We start from the raw sequence: 20,911 nt of genomic DNA on the forward strand, positions 1-20,911 counted from the left end.
AGCTTTGTGTTATTAGAGTAAACATTGCAAAATGTTCCTGTTACATTTTACATTTGCTCTTTTATACCACTTTTTATGTTTTAATTTTTTTCCATAGTATTTTTTAAATGTGCCGTTAAAAAATGACCCGTGGGCCGCACTTTGGACACCCCTGCTCTAAAGCTTGAATCATTTTAACATGACAACCTAAATTGGTAATGTAACACTTTATACTTGTATTATAGATTATATTAATGAATTGCATATTGGATGGGGTGGCGACTTGTCCAGGGTTTACGCCGCCTTCCGCCTGATTGTAGCTCCAGCGCCCCCCGCTACCCCAAAGGGAATAAGCAGTAGAAAATGGATGGATAAATATTATATATTATATATAGTACAGGCCAAAAGTTTGGACACACTTTCTCATTTCAATGCATTTTCTTTACTTTCATGACTATTTATATTGTAGATTGTCTCATCAAAACTATCACATGTGATAAAGAAAGCCCATTAAGTTCATGACCTTCTAATTACAATGGTTAGAAATACCACTTTAATGAAAAATACGTTGATTGCATGAGAAAGTGTTACCTGCACCATATTATTATATGTTATGATTACATTAGTGCTCAATTTGGCCACAGTTAATGTAAGCTATTTAGCTTTTTACCAATATCATTGGCAAATGTTGTTGCAATTATTTTGACTTGATATAACAATCTGCAGTAAGACATGGGTATTATATTTGTTTTAAGTTGCATTAAAATGCCTTAAATTAGATTTGCTGTTACCTGCAGAAACCCTGTAAGTACTTTATTTATAGAATTGAAGTATTGGGACACCTGTTTTAATTATTTTATAGCAGATTCATCCTTCGTCAAACAGTTCTCACAAACTTTGACACTCAAAAATGTCTTGCTAAAATGAAGAACTGTGATTTTTATATATTTAGGGATGTGCCAGTTGATAGGCCATCGATCAGTATCGGACAATTTTGCTATGATATGTGATAGCCGTTGCTGATCAATGGCTTTTAATAGCGATGACATCCTCTGGCGGACACTTATTTTTTATTTTTAGTCTTCCTGTTCACTAGCTAGCAGCTAATTGTGTGTGGGAAAAAAACCAACCCATTCTAGTTAATGATAATCACCTTCATTATGGCAAATAAACTGCATTTCTTAGTATCTTAAGTATCACTGGAGAACTGGGCTGCACATATCACACACCAGGAGCAGAATTGGAATCGGCAGAATAAAATCCCTGATTGGAACTTCCCTAATACTTCATTTAATGTGTACAGTACGGGCCAAAAGTTTGGACACCCCTTCTCATTCACAACACAACTGATGGTCCAAACCCCATTCATAGTTGTGATGTGACAATCTACAATGTAAATAGTCATGAAAACACATTAAATGAGGAGGTGTGTCCAAACCTAGGCCTGTACTTTATATATTAGGATGGAATTCCAATTAAGAGCTACAGTATGTCTTGTAGTTTGATTCTGGCATGTTCACGTCTACTTGTGTGTTCTTTCTGAAGGAAAACTCACGCCCTCCTTGTACGAGGCTGCCGGCTGCGACCTGTCCCTGGTAAATTTTGAGCCTGCGACCAGACGAGCCTCCAACAACATTTGGTAAGTGGCCACTTCTTTAGGGAAATACGCACTGATTGATTGAAACTTTCATTAGTAGATTGCACAGTACAGTACATACCGTATTTCTTTGAATTACCGCCGGGGCGCTAATTAATTTAAAACCTCTTCTCACTCCAGCACTTACCAAAGGCATGCAGTACAAATTTGAGTGTGATGTAAGGATACCATCACGAAAAGTACATTTATTAAAAAAAAACATTATAGTCTTACCTTTACTGATAAATGAAGTCCATGCCAGCTCCTTCTGATCAAAAGCATCAATAACTTGTTTATAGAAGTCTTCCTTATCTTTCTTCAGTTTTAAAAGTCTCTCTGTCTCGATGGAGATCTTCCTTTATTACCTCCTCTAGCACATATCACGTCACTCATTTCACTTTTAAACCTCTTCTCACTCCTGCGCTTACCAAAGGCATGCAATAAAAGTAAGCATGCGCTAATTATTTTAACACCTCTTCTCACTCCAGCACTTACCAAAGGCATGCAGTAAAAATTTGAGTGTGATGTAAGGATACCATCATGAAAAGTACATTTATTAAAAAAAAAAACGTTATTATGGTCTTACCTTTACTTATAAATGAAGTCCATGCCAGCTCCTTCTGATCAAAAGCATCGATAACTTGTTTATAGAAGTCTTCCTTATCTTTCTTCAGTTTTAAAAGTCTCACTGTCTCGATGGAGATCTTCCTTTATTACCTCCTCCAGCACATATCACGTCACTCATTTCACTTCTTCTGCAGCTGAGTAGTCGCAAGAAGGATCACTAGCGCCCTCTACCACCAGGAGGCGGGAGTCAATCAATCAATCAATCAATCAATCAATGTTTATTTATATAGCCCTAAATCACAAATGTCTCAAAGGACTGTTCAAACCATTACGACTACGACATCCTCGGAAAAACCCACATAAGGGCAAGGAAAACTCACACCCAGTGGGACGTCGGTGACAATGATGACTATGAGAACCTTGGAGAGGACCACAAAGCAATGGATGTCGAGCGGGTCTAACATGATACTGTGAAAGTTTAATCCATAGTGGATCCAACAGAGCCGTGAGAGTTCAGTTCAAAGCGGATCCAAGACAATAGCAAGAGTCCCGTCCACAAGAAACCATCTCAAGCGGAGTCGGATCAGCAGCATCATTTAATGACTCATATTGGACCGTATTGTGACGGTCTCAATCCGTCATCTTGCGGGTTCCCAGGACCACCAAGGAAGGACATGGCTTTGAGCAGTTTGACTTTGTTTATTTTTCAATAAAACCTCAGTCCAGGTCGCTCGCTCGCCGTCTCCTCGCCGCCATCTTGGGCCGGGCTCCAGCGTGCCCTGCCTGTCTGTCGGACCGTCGGCTCCGCAGGTATATTAATAAAACATAGCTGCTTACTGTTCTTTTTAGCATATTCAATAGCTTGGACCTTAAATCCTACTGAATAGCTCTTAATCTTCTTCCCTTTATGCGATTTCAAATGATTGAAATCAGCCTCCTCCATTTTGAAAATGATGACAGGTGAAGTGTCACTCGAGACGTGACGAGTTTGACCCGGCAGTAATACTAAGTATGCACTAATTATTTTGGGAAGCGAGTTTGACTTGTCAGTAATTCAAAGCGCGCGCATACTATATACCTGGCGGCAATTCAAGGAAATACGGCGTGGCGCAGTGGGAGAGTGGCCGTGCGCAACCTGAGGGTCACTGGTTCAAATCCCACCTAGAACCAACCTCGTCATGTCCGTTGTGTCCTGAGCAAGACACTTCACCCTTGCTCCTGATGGTTGCTGGTTGGCGCCTTGCATGGCAGCTCCCTCCATCAGTGTGTGAATGTGTGTGTGAATGGGTAAATGTGGAAGTAGTGTCAAAGCGCTTTGAGTACCTTGAAGGTAGAAAAGCGCTATACAAGTACAACTCATTTATCATTTATTTATCATTTATTCCGTACAGTTGACCGAAAAAGTTTTTCAACTTGTTTAAGTCGGGGTCCACGTTAATCGATTCATGGTTCACGATGGAACAAGAGCCAGTACCAGAGCTGCGTCAAGGTGGTTTGTTTTGTCAGAGGCTTGAAGTTCACATGTAATATTTGGGAAAAGGCAGCTCTTGTTCTGAATTGTGCAGGTGTGCCTAATCTAATGGCCGGTGTGTGCATTTCAGGTGAGCGTAGAAAGATGATTGAATTTGAAATGTGCTGCTTGCAGGGACACTGACTCCCACCTCTCCAGTTCTACCTCAGTTCGTTTCTACCCTCATGACCTGGTGAGTAGCATCTTTGCACGCTTCGGGGCTGCTTTCAGTCCTTTAAAGAAGATGGACCTGTATGTTCTGTTGTGGGGTTGACAAGCCAGCGAGGAGTGAGTGGTGGTCGCAGGCCAGAACCAAGAAAAAAACCCTTGAACACTGCTTTATGTGCTGTGTGTTGTCGTGTTTGGACTGTCTCTAACCGTGAGGCAGCTCTCCCTCCCTCAGATCCGCCTGAACCGCCTCCTGACTATGGACCCGGAGCTTCTGGAGCAGCAGGATGCTGACCTGAGTCCGGAACTACAGGATGCGCCGCTGGGCCAAGGTGACGCAGCTGCCCACGTGGCCGCTGGCAAAGCCAAGCAGTATTACCGCCTGTGGCTCATGCCTTACCTGTGGGTTGGTCTGCACTTTGATCGCCTCACACTGCTGGCGCTGTTTGACCGGTGAGTACATACAGTACATACAGTATATACTGTATATACTGTACGTCTGGATATATATGTCTATATGGGGTTTTTCTTCTCTTAAAATCAACTGAGTGTTTGATTCTGGAAGCTATATGTAATTTATGAAGTCTAAGAGTACAAACCCTGTTTCCATATGTGTTGGGAAATTGTGTTAGATGTAAATATAAACAGAATACAATGATTTGCAAATCCTTTTCAAGCCATATTCAGTTGAATATGCTACAAAGACAACATATTTGATGTTCAAACTCATAAACTTGAATTGTTTTTGCAAATAATAATTAACTTTGAATTTCATGGCTGCAACACGTGCCAAAGTAGTTGGGAAAGGGCATGTTCACCACTGTGTTACATCACCGTTTCTTTTAACAACACTCAATAAACGTTTGGGAACTGAGGAAACTAATTGTTGAAGATTTGAAAGTGGAATTCTTTCCCATTCTTGTTTTATGTAGAGCTTCAGTCCTTCAACAGTCCAGGGTCTTGTTGTCAAATTTTACGCTTCATAATGCGCCACACATTTTCCATGGGAGACAGGTCTGGACTGCGGGCGGGCCAGGAAAGTACCCGCACTCTTTTTTTACGTAACCACGCTGTTGTAACACGTGCTGAATGTGGCTTGGCATTGTCTTGCTGAAATAAGCAGGGGCGTCCATGAAAAAGGCAGGACTTATATGGTATCATATGTTGTTCCAAAACCTGTACGTACCTTTCAGCATTAATGGTGCCTTCACAGATGTGTAAGTTACCCATGCCTTGGGCACTAATACACCCCCATACCATCACACATGCTGGCTTTTACACTTTGTGTCCATAACAGTCTGGATGGTTCGCTTCCCCTTTGGTCCGAATGACACGATGTCGAATATTTCCAAAAACAATTTGAAATGTGGACTCGTCAGACCACAGAACACTTTTCCACTTTGCATCAGTCCATCTTAGATGATCTCGGGCCCAGAGAAGCCTGCGGCGTTTCTGGATGTTGTTGATAAATGGCTTTCGCTTTGCATAGTAGAGCTTTAACTTGCACTTACAGATGTAGCGACCAACTGTATTTAGTGACAGTGGTTTTCTGAAGTGTTCCTGAGCCCATGTGGTGATATCCTTTAGAGATTGATGTGGGTTTTTGATACAGTGCCGTCTGAGGGATGGAAGGTCACGGTCATTCAATGTTGGTTTCCGGCCATGCCGCTTACGTGGAGTGATTTCTCCAGATTCTCTGAACCTTTTGATGATATTATGGAGCGTAGATGTTGAAATCCCTAAATTTCTTGCAATGTCACTTTGAGAAAGGTTGTTCTTAAACTGTTTGACTATTTGCTCACACAGTTGTGGACAAAGGGGTGTACCTCGCCCCATCCTTTCTTGTGAAAGACTGAGCATTTTTTGGGAAGCTGTTTTTATAGCCAATCATGGCACCCACCTGTTCCCAATTAGCCTGCACACCTGTGGGATGTTCCAAATAAGTGTTTGATGAGCATTCCTCAACTTGATCAGTATTTATTGCCACCTTTCCCAACTTCTTTGTCAAGTGTTGCTGGCATCAAATTCTAAAGTTAATGATTATTTGCAAAAAAAAAACTAATTATTATGAGTTTGAACATCAAATATGTTGTCTTTGTAGCATATTCAACTGAATATGGCTTGAAAAGGATTTGCAAATCATTGTATTCTGTTTATATTTACATCTAACACAATTTCACAACTCATATGGAAACGGGGTTTGTAGCATCCAGCAGTTTTATGATTAGTTCTGCATGCTCTTTAAAGTGTTGCTACTCTGCTGTTGTACTGTTGTTTATGCCAACTCATCAGCACTATTAATTCACTTCCAAATGTCAATTTTTATTTATTCGGATTGAAATAAATCTTTTCATTATTTGGAGAATCAAAACAATGTCTATTTTTTTTTTTTTATATTTCAATTTTTGGATTAAATGTCCAGTAAGGCTCTTTCAACATTTTGGGTTGCCGACCCCTGGTTTAGCCTGTGGAAGATTGTTCTAAAGCTGTTGTCATTCGATGGTGTCTTTTGCTATTTTTGTTATTGTCACGATAATAAAAATACGGGAAAAGTGCATCCCTAGAAAGATCAATACGGAACGCCTATTTCTGCTTCTAAATACGGAACAAATCAGTTTTTCAAGGGACGGTTGGCAACTGTAGTTGTAACACTTGTGATGTACTTTGTCCTTGCCGCACTAGTCTACTGTCAAACTTAGTACCAAAAGCAAAGTAGTTCCAAGCCAATGGCAGAGTTAAACCCTGTTGCTCAGAGCTAACTTCCAAGTAGCTTGTGGCTCTACTTCGATAGTGCATTGATTGACTGATTGAAACTTTTATTAGTAGATTGTACAGTACATGTTCCGTACAATTGACCACTAAATGGTAACTCCCAAATAAGTTTTTCAACTTGTTTAAGTCGGGGTCCATCTACAAACCCCGTTTCCATATGAGTTGGGAAATGGTGTTAGATGTAAATATAAACAGAATACAATGATTTGCAAATCCTTTTCAAGCCATATTCAGTTGAATATGCTACAAAGACAACATATTTGATGTTCGAACTCATAAACTTTATTTTTTGTGTGCAAATAATCATTAACTTTAGAATTTGATGCCAGCAACATGTGACAAAGAAGTTGGGAAAGGTGGCAATAAATACTGATAAGGTTGAGAAATGCTCATCAAACACTTATTTGGAACATCCCACAGGTGTGCAGGCTAATTGGGAACAGGTGGGTGCCATGATTGGCTATAAAAACAGCTTCCCAGTCTTTCACAAGAAAGGATGGGGCGAGGTACACCCCTTTGTCCACAACTGCGTGAGCAAATAGTCAAACAGTTTAAGAACAACCTTTCTCAAAGTGACATTGCAAGAAATTTAGGGATTTCAACATCTACGCTCCATAATATCATCAAAAGGTTCAGAGAATCTGGAGAAATCACTCCACGTAAGCGGCATGGCCGGAAACCAACATTGAATGACCGTGACCTTCCATCCCTCAGACGGCACTGTATCAAAAACCCACATCAATCTCTAAAGGATATCACCACATGGGCTCAGGAACACTTCAGAAAACCACTGTCACTAAATACAGTTGGTCGCTACATCTGTAAGTGCAAGTTAAAGCTCTACTATGCAAAGCGAAAGCCATTTATCAACAACATCCAGAAACGCCGCTGGCTTCTCTGGGCCCGAGATCATCTAAGATGGACTGATGCAAAGTGGAAAAGTGTTCTGTGGTCTGACGAGTCCACATTTCAAATTGTTTTTGGAAATATTCGACATCGTGTCATCTGGACCAAAGGGGAAGCGAACCATCCAGACTGTTATGGACACAAAGTGTAAAAGCCAGCATGTGTGATGGTATGGGGGTGCATTAGTGCCCAAGGCATGGGTAACTTACACATCTGTGAAGATGCTCTTTGCCTAAATAAGTTTTGTGTTGATAATTAGGGTGTAATTACTCAACTCTAAAGTTACTCTGCTGTGTTTGCAGGAACCGTGAGGTTCTGGAGAACGTGCTGGCCGTGGTGCTCGCAGTTTTGGTGGCTTTTCTAGGCTCAGTGTTGCTGGTTCACGACTTCTTCACTGACATTTGGGTCTTTCAGTTCTGCCTCGTCATCGCAAGCTGCCAGTATTCTTTACTGAAGGTAGAATCTCGCCACACTTCTTCCCTTTTAAACTGTCTTGTAAGAATGTTGGTTTTATTTGGTTTTACTTCTCTTTTGACTGGCAGAGCGTCCAACCAGACTCCTCCTCTCCTCGACATGTAAGTGACAGCAGGCTTTTAGTGGCACCACCTGTAACTACTACTCTTCCTTATGTGCACTTTCAATATGTACATTGTTACATGGTCCAAGCCAGGGGTCAGCAAGCTTTTTGGAAGCAAGAGCTACTTCTTGGGTACTGATTAATGTGAAGGGCTACCAGTTTGATACACACTTCAATAAATTGCCAGATATAGCCAATTTGCTTAATTTACCTTTGATAAATAAATCTATATATATATATATAAAAAAATGGGTATTTCTGTCTGTCATTCCGTCGTACATTTTTTTTTTCCTTTTAAGGAAGGTTTTTTTGTAGAAAATAAATGATGAATAAAACACTTAATTGAACAGTTTCAAAGAGGAGAAAACATGAAAAAAAGGAAAATTAAATTTTGAAACATATTTTATCTTCAATTTCGACTCTTTATAATTCGAAATTCTACAGAAAAAAAGAAGAGAAAAACTAGCTAATTCGAATCTTTTTGAAAAAATTTAAAAAATAATTTATGGAACATCATTAGTAATTTCTCCTGATTAAGATTAATTTTACACTTTTCATGACATGTTTTAAATAGGTTAAAATCCAATCTGCACTTTGTTAGAATATATAACAAATTGGACCAAGCTATATTTCTAACAAAGACAAATCATTTCTTCTAGATATTCCAGAACAAAAATTTTAAAAGAAATTCAAAAGACTTTGAAACAAGATTTAAATTTGATTCTACAGATTTTCTAGATTTGCTAGAATATTTTTTTAAATTTTAATCATAAAAGTTTGAAGAAATATTTCACAAATATTCTTAGTCGAAAAAACAGAAGCTAAAATGAAGAATTAAATTAAAATGTATTTATTATTCTTTACAATAAAAAAAAAAAATACTTGAACATTGATTTAAATTGTCAGGAAAGAAGAGGAAGGAATTTAAAAGGTAAAAAGGTATATGTGTTTAAAAATCCTAAAATCATTTTTAAGGTTGTATTTTTTTCTCTAAAATTGTCTTTCTGAAAGTTATAAGAAGCAAAGTAAAGAAATAAATGAATTTATTTAAACAAGTGAAGACCAAGTCTTTAAAATATTTTCTGGGATTTTCAAATTCTATTTGAGTTTTGTCTCTCTTAGAATTAAAAATGTCGAGCAAAGCGAGACCAGCTTGCTTGTAAATAAATACAATTTAAAAAATAGAGGCAGCTCACTGGTAAGTGCTGCTATTTGAGCTATTTTTAGAACAGGCCAGCGGGCGACTCATCTGGTCCTTACGGGCGACCTGGTGCCCGCGGGCCCCGTGTTGGTGACCCCTGCTCTAAGCTATGTTCCACCACGACATGAACATTGCTATCATTCCTCCACTAAAGACATCACATGAGCTGCTAGATAGATAGATAGATAAATAGATAGATAGAAAGTACTTCTAGAAGTGTGGGTGGGGCTATTTGTCAGAGTAAACAAACCTCACACTTTCTTATCAATATTTCATACATTTTATTATTCATTGTGGTTCTCTAGAGCTTCTTGCTCCAGCAGCTGTGTCTTTTATTAATGTGGCGACTGCGGCTTTAAAAAGCTGCCCAGAGTTTAGAGAGCTTTTACATTCAAATACTTGTAGGAAATCAAGAATAGTGCAGGGGATGAGAAGTATATAGACACTCACCTTAGGGCTGCCCCATAAAACCATATCAATATACACTATATTGTCAAAAGTATTTGGCCACCCATTTAAAGGATGAGAATCAGGTGTCCTAATCACTTTGCCCGGTGTATCAAATCAAGCACTTAGGCATGGAGACTGTTTGTACAAACATTTGTGAAAAAGAGGGCCGTTCTCAGTGATTTCCAGCGTGGAACTGTCATAGGATGCCACCTCTGCAACAAATCCAGTACTTAAATTTCTTCGCTCCTAAATATTCCAAAGTCAACTTTATTTTAAGAAAAGTGAAGAGTTTGGGAACAACAGCAACTCAGCCACCAAGGGTAAGCCACGTAAACTGACAGAGGGGTCAGCAGAGTAGTCGCAAGAAGGATCACTAGCGCCCTCTACCACCAGGAGGCGGGAGTCATTTAATGACTCATATTTGACACACGCAGCTACGGTATATTAATAAAACATAGCTGCTTACTGTTCTTTTTAGCATATTCAATAGCTTGGACCTTAAATCCTACTGAATAGCTCTTAATCTTCTTCCCTTTATGCGATTTCAAATGATTGAACTCAGCCTCCTCCATTTTGAAAATGATGACAGGTGAAGTGTCACTCGTGACGTGACGAGTTTGACCCGGTGGAAATTCTAGGCAGGCGGATACCATATACCCGGTGGCAATTCTAGGAAATACGGTACATCCTAATACAGTTGTTTTAGTTATATCGCCCAGCCCAAACTCATCTTGTATAAAATGTGCAGAAAAAGCGCCCCCAGGAGAAGAAATGTTTTTCTGTAAGATGCTCACCCACTCTTGTCAAAGCTTCCATTTATTCTCTCAGCAGGAATGTTGTTTCTACACAAAATCAGGCATTTTTAGGCCGCAACAAACACATAAAAGCCCGCAAAATTCTGGAGGGACTGTCTTATTGTGTATCAATTAGTGAATGAATCATTTGTATAAATCAGGGGTCACCAACACGGGGCCCGCGGGCACCAGGTCGCCCGTAAGGACCAGATGAGTCGCCCGCTGGCCTGTTCTAAAAATAGCTCAAATAGCAGCACTTACCAGTGAGCTGCCTCTATTTTTTTTTAATTCATTTATTTACTAGCAAGCTGGTCTCGCGTTGCTGGACATTTTTAATTCTAAGAGAGACAAAACTCAAATAGAATTTGAAAATCCAAGAAAATATTTTAAAGACTTGGTCTTCACTTGTTTAAATAAATTCATTTATTTTTTTACTTTGCTTCTTATAACTTTCAGAAAGACAATTTTAGAGAAAAAATACAACCTTAAAAATGATTTTAGGATTTTTAAACACATATACCTTTTTACCTTTTATATTCCTTCCTCTTCTTTCCTGACAATTTAAATCAATGTTCAAGTATTTTTTTTTTCTATTGTAAAGAATAATGAATCAATTTTAATTTAATTCTTCATTTTAGCTTCTGTTTTTTCGAGGAAGAATATTTGTGAAATATTTCTTCAAATTTTTGTTGATTAAAATTCAAAAAAAATTATTCTGGCAAATGTAGAAAATCTGTAGAATCAAATTTAAATCTTATTTCAAAGTCTTTTGAATTTCTTTTAAAATTTTGGTTCTGGAATATCTAGAAGAAATAATGATTTGTCTTTGTTAGACATATAGCTTGGTCCAATTTGTTATATATTCTAACAAAGTGCAGACTGGATTTTAACCTATTTAAAACATGTCATCAAAATTCTAATATTATTCTTAATCAGGAAAAATTACTAATGATGTTCCATAAATTGTTTTTTTAATTTTTTCAAAAAGATTCGAAATAGCTAGTTTTTCTCTTCTTTTTCTCGGTTGAATTTTGAATTTTAAAGAGTCGAAATTGAAGATAAACTATGCTTCAAAATTTAATTTTCATTTTTTTCGTGTTTTCTCCTCTTTTAAACCGTTCAGTTAAGTGTTTTTTTCATCATTTATTCTCTACAAAAAACCTTCCCTAAAAGGAAAAAAAAATGTAAGACGGAATGACAGACAGAAATACCCATTTTTTTATATACGGTATATAGATTTATTTATTAAAGGTAAATTGAGCAAATTGGCTATTTCTGGCATTTTATTGAAGTGTGTATCAAACTGGTAGCCCTTGGCATGAATCAGTACCCAAGAAGTAGCTCTTGCTTTCAAAAAGGTTGCTGACCCCTGGTATAAAAGCTACCACACTAGATGAATGTTTTTGAAGTCCTCCTCCAGTGTTGTTGTGTTGTAAGCGTGCCTTCTATCACTTCTGCAGGGCCACAACCGCATCATAGCATACAGCCGGCCCGTCTACTTCTGCCTGTGTTGTGGCTTCATCTGGCTGCTTCACTACACCAGCCTGAGGACCAGCTCTTCACGCTTCACGCTGTACGGCGTGGCGCTCACCAGCTCGCTCGTCCTGGCCTCCGCAAGGGACCTGGTCATAAGTAAGGGGCCCGTGTAAACATTACTACCTGAGGAACTGACAAAATATAATATAGGTTTTTTAAACATAAGATCATTGTCTCCCAAAACGTTGTTAGTTAATGATATCATCAGAGACAACAATCTTAACGTCATCGGTCTCAGTGAAACCTGGCTTAAACCAAACGACTTTTTTGCGCTAAATGAGGCATGTCCTCCTAACTTTACACATGCGCATATTGCCCGTCCGCTCAAAAGGGGTGGGGGGGTCGCACTAATATACAACGAAAACTTTAACCTTAGTCCTAACATAAATAATAAATATAAATCGTTTGAGGTGCTTACTATGAGGTCTGTCACACCGCTGCCTCTACACCTGGCTGTTATCTACCGCCCCCCAGGGCCCTGTTCGGACTTTATCAATGAATTCTCAGAGTTCGTTGCTGATCTAGTGACACACGCCGATAATATAATCATAATGGGGGACTTTAATATCCATATGAATACCCCATCGGACCCACCGTGCGTAGCGCTCCAGACTATAATTGATAGCTGTGGTCTCACACAAACAATAAATGAACCCACGCATCGCAACGGTAATACGATAGACCTAGTGCTTGTCAAGGGTATCACCGCTTCCAAAGTTACGATACTCCCGTATACTAAAGTATTGTCCGATCATTACCTTATAAAATTCGAGGTTCAGACGCATGTTCGTCAAACTAATAATAATAATAACTGCTATAGCAGCCGCAACATTAATACGGCCACAACAACAGCTCTTGTGTGAGTTTTCCTTGCCCTTATGTGGGCCTACCGAGGATGTCGTGGTGGTTTGTGCAGCCCTTTGAGACACTAGTGATTTAGGGCTATATAAGTAAACATTGATTGATTGATTGAAAAAAATCCTCGATACTGTGACAGTTTTCTTGACTTGTGTTTGTGTCGTTGTGCTTGCGAGCAGACACGTTAAAGCAGGGGTGTCCAAACTTTTTCCACTGAGGGAAAATTCAAGCATGCGGGGGCCATTTTAATATTTTTCATTTTCAAACCATAACAAAATATATGGATTTTTAAAATGTATTTTACCTTTAGGGGTTCCGGGGACCATGAAGGGTCTCAGTTAATAAAATGTTAAAAATAAGTCAAATTTTTATTATCATTTTTTATTTAACACTCACAGTAAATCTCTATATCAACTTAAAAAAAAACTACTTTGTTTTTAATAGTAAAACTGAAATATGCAGTATTTAGTAATTAGAGCCCTAAAAGATCAATAATGCAGGACACCGTGGATTTTAATTATTTTGTATTTTTGAGTAATCACAGTGAAAAGATTAATAAAATACCAGTAAATATACCCCCTTAAAGCAGGGGTGTCCAAACTTTTTCCACTGAGGGCCGCATACGGGAAAATTCAAGCATGCGGGGGCCATTTTAATATTTTTCATTTTCAAACCATGACAAAATATATGGATTTTTAAAACGTATTTTACCTTTAGGGGGTCCGGGGACCATGAAAGGTCTCAGTTAATAAAATGTTAAAAATAAGTCAAATTTTTATTATCATTTTTTATTAATACTTACAGTAAATCTCTATATCAACTTAAAAAAAAACAACAACTTTTTTTTTCATAGTAAAACTGAAATATGCAGTATTTAGTAATTAAAGCCCTAAAACAGTGGTCCCTAAACATTTTGTATCCGCCGACCGGTCAACGCTTAATAATTTGTCCCGCGGCTCAATGTGTTTTTTTCTTTTCTTTTTTTCTTCTTTGTCATGAAAATGGGACGTTTTTGTCATGAAAAGGGGAGTTTTTTTGTGGCTGGTGCACTATTTGTAAGTGTATATTGTGTTTTTTATGTTGATTTAATAAAAAAATATATATATATAATTTTTTTTTTTATAAAAAATTCTGCTGTGGTTGGGGACCACTGCCCTAAAAGATCAATAATGCAGGACACCATTAATTTTAATTATTTTATATTTTTGAGTAATCACAGTGAAAAGATAAATAAAATACCACTAAATATATTTGGGATACAAAAGGTGCGCCACTCAGAAAGTGAAACATTTTTATTTGTTTTTTTTTTTTACTTTCTACACTTAATATATCTGTTGATTTTACGTTTAAACTATTATTTTGTTTGTTTTATGCTCTTTTGTCAAAGAAAACTTTGTTTTTATATGGCAACTACACAATATATGCTAAATTTACCACATAAAACATTTTAAAGTGAAATATTTGAACTAATTGGAGCTTTTAAAATAATTCATTATAGCATTGATTTTTTTTTTGTCTTTTTTTTTGAGCAATGGCAAAAAAATAAAAAAATATTGATTGATTGAAACTTTTAATTATTAGATTGCACAGTACAGTACATATTCAGTACAATTGACCACTAATAAGTTTTTCAACTTGTTTAAGTCGACGTTAATCAATTCATGGTAAAGATGTTTTTTACATGGTAAAATAAAGAAGAGAAAAACAAAAACAGCCTGCTTGGCAGCTTTATGTCAACAATTCAAATTTTTCTCGATAGATTTCACCTCATTCCAATATTTTTAATGTTCTTTTTTATTTTTGCAATAGCATTTCCAGAATGTGTGGGGGGCTGGTAAAAAGTTAGCTGCGGGCCGCAAACGGCCCCCGGGCCACACTTTTGGACATCCCTGCATTAATGGAACGCCCAACCTTCTTGTGTACAGTAGTTAATGTTGCTGCTGTTGTCATGGAGACATGCCTCAGGGAAGCATTAGCATGCGTGACAACACGGCTGTGCAGCATCTGTTTAGGAAAAATAATTGTATGATACTAATGACAATCTGTGTGTGTGTGTGTGTGTGTGTGTGTGTGTGTGTGTGTGTGTGTGTGTGTGTGTGTGTGTGTGTGTGTGTGTGTGTGTGCAGTCTTCACGCTGTGTTTCCCCATCATCTTCTTCATGGGTCTGCTGCCGCAGGTCAACACGTTTGTCATGTATCTCTTTGAACAGCTGGACATCCACATCTTTGGTGGCAATGGTGAGCAAGATGCACACTTAAAGGCCTACTGAAAGCCACTACTAGCGACCACGCAGTCTGATAGTTTATATATCAATGATGAAATATTAACATTGCAACACATGCCAATACGGCCGCTTTAGTTTACTAAATTGCAATTTTAAATTTCACGCGGAAGTATCATGCTAAAACGTGGCGGTATGATGACGTGTCGCGTGACGTCACGCATTTTAGAGGACATTTTGTTCCAGCACCGTTCCCAGCTATAAGTCGTCTGTTTTCATCGCATAATTCCACAGTATTCTGGACGTCTGTGTTGCTGAATCTTTTGCAATTTGTTCAATGAATAATGGAGACGTCAAAGAAGAAAGCTGTAGGTGGGAAGCGGTGTATTGCGGCCGCCTTTAGCAACACAAACACAGCCGATGTTTCATTGTTTACATTCCCGAAAGATGACGGTCAAGCTTTACTAAGGAACAGAGCGGTCAAGCGAACACGGTTGGATCGGACCACACACACAAAGTACAGTGTGTTATGCAGCCATCATTTTGAAAGATCGTGTTTCGAAGAGGGTCCCTTGCGAAGGGCAGGGATGGCATCGCCACCACCCGTCGACTGGTGCTGAAGAAAGGTGCGGGGCCGACCTTCAGGTTGTACAGGTACGACTATATAATCTCACTAAAACACAATAAGCAGATATTGGATTTTCGAGTATTATCCTAGTAAATTTGTCTAATAAAATCTGAATCGCTCCCACTGTATAGTCTTTTTTTTTTTCCTAGTCCTTCACTCTCACTTTCCTCATCCACAGATCTTTCATCCTCGCTCAAATTAATGGGGAAATTGTCGCTTTCTCGGTCTGAATCGCTCTCGCTGCGGGTGGCCATGATTGTAAACAATGTTCAGATGTGAGGAGCTCCACAACCCGTGACGTCACGCGCACATCGTCTGCTACTTCCGGTACAGGCAAGGCTTTTTTATTAGCCACCAAAAGTTGCCAACTTTATCGTCTATGTTCTCTACTAAATCCTTTCAGCAAAAATATGGCAATATGGCGAAATGATGAAGTATGACACATAGAATGGACCTGCTATCCCCGTTTAAATAAGAACATCTCATTTCAGTCGGCCTTTAACTGTGTTATTGTGATGTGTTCTTCATCCTGTAGTGAACTAACGTGTTGGGACATAATGTTAATGTCTGCTTCCTGTTTGCTAGCCTCCACAAGCCTACTGTCGGCGCTCTACAGCTTTCTTCGCAGCGTGGTCACCGTCACGCTGCTGTACGGTTTCTGCTATGGCGCCCTGAAGGTGAGCTAATACAGATGCCAGGGTGGTGTCTCTGTGGTGGTGTCTTGACTAACTTCCTGTTTGTGGTGTCTCAGGAGAGCTGGGAGCCTCAACACATCCCCGTGCTCTTCTCTGTCTTCTGCGGCCTCTTGGTGGCGGTATCGTACCACCTCAGTCGGCAGAGCAGCGACCCGTCCGTCCTCATGTGAGCGCTCACGCAACCAAACACACTCACCTCACGTGCTCTGTGGGGCAGTGTTTTTCAACCACCGTGCCGCGGCACACTACTGTGCCGTGAGATACGATCTAGTGTGCCGTTGGAGATGATCTGATTTCACTTATTTGGGGCAAAAAATGTGCAGTGTGCAGGTAAAAAAGGTATTTAATGCTTAAACAAAGGTGAGTGCCCCTAAGAAAAGGCATTGAAGCTTAGGGAAGGGTATGCAGAACAAAACTAAAACTGAACTACAAAGTAAACAAAACCAGAATGCTGGACGACAGCAAAGACTTACTGTGGAGCAAAGACGGCGTATGACGATCAACAATGTCCCCACAAAGAAGGATAATCCATCCATTTTCTACCAGTTATTCCCTTCGGGATCTTGGGGGGCGCTAGATGCTATCTCAGCTACAATCGGGCGGAAGGCGGTGTACACCCTGGACAAGTCGCCATCTCCCACTGCGTGGCGCAGTGGTAGAGTGGCCGTGCGTAACCTGAGGGTCCCTGGTTCAATCCCCACCTAGTACCAACCTCGTCACGTCCGTTGTGTCCTGAGCAAGACACTTCACCCTTGCTCCTGATGGGTGCTGGTTAGCGCCTTGCATGGCAGCTCCCTCCTTCAGTGTGTGAATGTGTGTGTGAATGTGGAAGTAGTGTCGAAGCGCTTTGAGTACCTTGATGGTAGAAAAGCGCTATACAAGTACAACCCATTTAAATATCCTTGATTGCTAAAACAAAGTAGATGCGGGAAATATCGCTCAAAGGAAGACATGAAACTGCTACAGGAAAATACCAAAAAAATAGGAGCGCAAAACAAGAAGTAAAACACTACACTCAGGAAAACCGCAAAAAATACAAAATAAGTTGGTGCGTGATGTGACAGGTGGTGACAGTACACCTACTTTGAGACAAGAGCTATAGTGATACATGCTTGCTTCTGCTTTAAAGTCATATCCAAAAATTGAGAATGCTGGACGACAGCAAAGACTTACTGCAGAGCAAAGACCACGTCCACAAAGTACTTCCGTACATGACAATCAACAATGTCCCCACAAAGAAGGATCATCCATCCATTTTCTACCAGTTATTCTTTTCGGGGTCTCGGGGGGCGCTGGAGCCTATCTCAGCTACAATCGGGCGGAAGGCGGTGTACACTCTGGACAAGTCGCCATCTCATCACAGGGTAAAAACAACTGAAATATTCTTGATTGCTAAAACAAAGTAGATGCGGGAAATATCGCTCAAAGGAAGACATGAAACTGATACAGGAAAATACCAAAAAAATAGGAGCGCAAAACAAGAAGTAAAACACTACACTCAGGAAAACCGCAAAAAATACAAAATAAGTTGGTGCGTGATGTGACAGGTGGTGACAGTACACCTACTTTGAGACAAGAGCTACAGTCATACATGCCTGCTTATGCTTTAAAGTCACATCCAAAAATTGCCACGACGACTTTTTACTGTCAACTGAGTTTCGTTTTTTTGTGATTTCTGCTGGTGGTGTGTCTCTGGGGTTTTTCAACCTAAAAAATGTGCCTGGGCTCAAAAAAGGTTGAAAAACACTGCTGTAGGGAATAGTTTTGTGACTTATTATTGTCTTATTGGTAACAGTACTGGCTTCACGGTGGCAGAGGGGTTAGTACGTCTGCCTCACAATACAAAGGTCCTGCAGTCCTGGGTTCAAATCCAGGCTCTGGATCTTTCTGTGTGGAGTTTGCATGTTCTCCCCGTGAATGCGTGGGTTCCCTCCGCGTACTGCGGCTTCTTCCCACCTCCAAAGACATGCACCTGGGGATAGGCCCCTCCCACTTCCAAAGACATGCACCTGGGGATAGGCCCCTCCCACCTCCAAAGACATGCACCTGGGGATAGGCTCCTCCCACCTCCAAAGACATGCACCTGGGGATAGGCCCCTCCCACCTCCAAAGACATGCACCTGGGGATAGGCCCCTCCCACCTCCAAAGACATGCACCTGGGGATAGGCCCCTCCCACCTCCAAAGACATGCACCTGGGGATAGGTTGATTGGCAACACTAAATGGTCCCTAGTGTGTGAATGTTGTCTGTCTATCTGTGTTGGCCCTGCGATGAGGTGGCGACTTGTCCAGGGTGTACCCCGCCTTCCGCCCGATTGTAGCTGAGATAGGCGCCAGCGCCCCCCGCAACCCCAAAAGGGAATAAGCGGTAGAAAATGGATGGATGGATGGTAATAGTACTGGAAACTTAGACGTAGGAGGGGAAAAAGGACAGCTATAACTAGGTATGGGTACCGGTACTTTTTTGACTTAAAATCCAATGTTGCCATGTCAGGCCACTTTGGTTGCGTGTGACGTCATGCCACATTGTAGACTTGGCACTTGGCGATCACTCCAGCAGCACTAGGGTTAGGGTTAGGGTTTACACATATTATTTCTATATGTGTAAACATTTGTAGTTTATTTGTAACCTATACGTGCTACAAAGCAATGCACTAAATATATTTATGGGGTGTTATGGGCTAGGAACAGAAGACTAGTTTCAACTCATAGAGAAAGGCAGAGCTTGAATTGTAGTTTGGTTGACACCGTGTATTAGAGTTAGTGATGGACAGCAGATATATACACACAATGAGTTGAATGGCCATTCAACATGAAAGTAATTTAAGGAGAAAAACACAAGTACTATATACATATATACAATTCCATTCAGTGTCTCTGGATCTTGTTTAAATCTTAGTTCAGATAGTTGTTCTTGGGGAAAAAAAAGGATGGCAGGACAGTCCATGTGCTGCAGGTAAAGTGAGAATTGTAAAAGGTTGGCTGGAGAGTCTCTTACCTGCCCAGACAGAGCAGGTGGTGCTCAGCTTCCTGGCTGGAATCTTCCAAACTTGATCCTTGGACTAGGTGATTATTTTCCTTAGCTCGCCATCAAAAAGATAAGCCTGGCCTGTGTAAGAGCCAGAACCAATCTTATATATCCATGTGTACACAAATCTTCATTAAATAACACTAAATTGCCTTATCTAGTATTCATAATATATTATCCAACAATATACCATCAAGTATTCATAATATATTATTCAATAATATATTATCAAATATTCATAATAAATATTCAATAATTTCTAATTATTTCCTCAATATTGTACAATATAAATCAACAAACATCAGAATCACAATATGCAATAAAATGCTAAAATAACCATTAGCAGCATAATTATGAGCTATACAAAGCAGTCAGTGCACTAAATGTGCTTATTATCTAAACACATAAAAGTACATTCAATACACAAATGTGATCATCAGTTTAAGTCATAAACCTTTTATATGGAGGATTGAGAATATTCCACAAAGATGTTGCAATGAAGAAAGATGAATGCTTCAAGTGCTATTGTCATGAATATGGACTCACCAATTGCGCTTCTACAGTCAAACGCAGCTTAATGACAAAGAACCCGGCGCTGGAAATCGGCTCTATAAAGTTAAAAAATAGGCATGTAGTTTAAAAAAACGTCAGCACAATATTTTAGGTGAAAACAAGGTTTAAAACCTACCTCGAGCAGAAATGTAATCGATCTCTCATGTCCTGTCTCCTGGCTACTTCCTGCTACCGGCTTATAAGCACCACCAATTGGACCACGGCGGTCACGTGACACGGGACGAGTGTGCCAAATTGCCAAAGATTTACTACGGCAAGAGCATACCAGTCACTTCCGGCTACCGGTATATACCTACAGCTGATTGGACTGTGGCGGTCACGTGACTAGGAAGTGCACAAAGAGTAAACAGAAAGGAAAGAGCCTAATAGTCTCCGCAAATGTATTTGACACCTGCGTTACACCATTGTATGAATATATTAACACTAAACCTCTTTTCCATCCATCCATCCATAATCTACCACTTGTCCCTTACGGGGTCGCAGGGGATGCTGGAGCCTATCTCAGCTGCATTCGGGCGGAAGGCGGGGTACACCCGGAACAAGTCACCACCTCATCGCAAGACCAACACAGATAGACAACATTCACACTCACATTCACAGATTATTTATGTAAAACCCACAATGGATGTTACACTTTTGTCATGTTTATTTTGTGTTTATATTTTCTGTCCTGGGCAACAAGATGGCACAGGGGTTAGTGCGTGTGCCTCACAATACAAAGGTTTTGGGTTCAATCCCCGGGACTCAGGGTCTTTCTGTGTGGGGTTTACACATACTTGCCAACCCTCCCGGATTTTCCGGGAGACTCCCGA

The 20,911-nt window shown here is 39.9% G+C and overlaps 1 protein-coding gene across 5 annotated transcripts in view; it reads left to right on the forward strand.

Annotated features, from left to right (window-relative positions):
* Nucleotides 1-20,911, forward strand: part of pcnx1 (pecanex 1) — a 112,669-nt gene that overhangs the window by 52,749 nt on the left and 39,009 nt on the right. For 3 of the 5 annotated variants that reach the window (XM_061893899.1, XM_061893900.1, XM_061893902.1), the window contains 9 exons: nt 1,525-1,618; nt 3,828-3,885; nt 4,081-4,313; nt 7,841-7,994; nt 8,081-8,113; nt 12,021-12,192; nt 15,081-15,191; nt 16,389-16,480; nt 16,555-16,664. In XM_061893899.1, coding sequence (XP_061749883.1) covers nt 1,525-1,618; nt 3,828-3,885; nt 4,081-4,313; nt 7,841-7,994; nt 8,081-8,113; nt 12,021-12,192; nt 15,081-15,191; nt 16,389-16,480; nt 16,555-16,664 — 1,057 coding nt within the window. The remainder of the gene's footprint in view (nt 1-1,524; nt 1,619-3,827; nt 3,886-4,080; nt 4,314-7,840; nt 7,995-8,080; nt 8,114-12,020; nt 12,193-15,080; nt 15,192-16,388; nt 16,481-16,554; nt 16,665-20,911) is intronic. The other 2 variants (XM_061893901.1, XM_061893903.1) reach the window with 1 other exon arrangement.

The sequence above is a fragment of the Nerophis ophidion genome, linkage group LG03 (genome assembly GCF_033978795.1).
Source record: "Nerophis ophidion isolate RoL-2023_Sa linkage group LG03, RoL_Noph_v1.0, whole genome shotgun sequence".
In the NCBI taxonomy this organism is placed as follows: domain Eukaryota; kingdom Metazoa; phylum Chordata; class Actinopteri; order Syngnathiformes; family Syngnathidae; genus Nerophis; species Nerophis ophidion.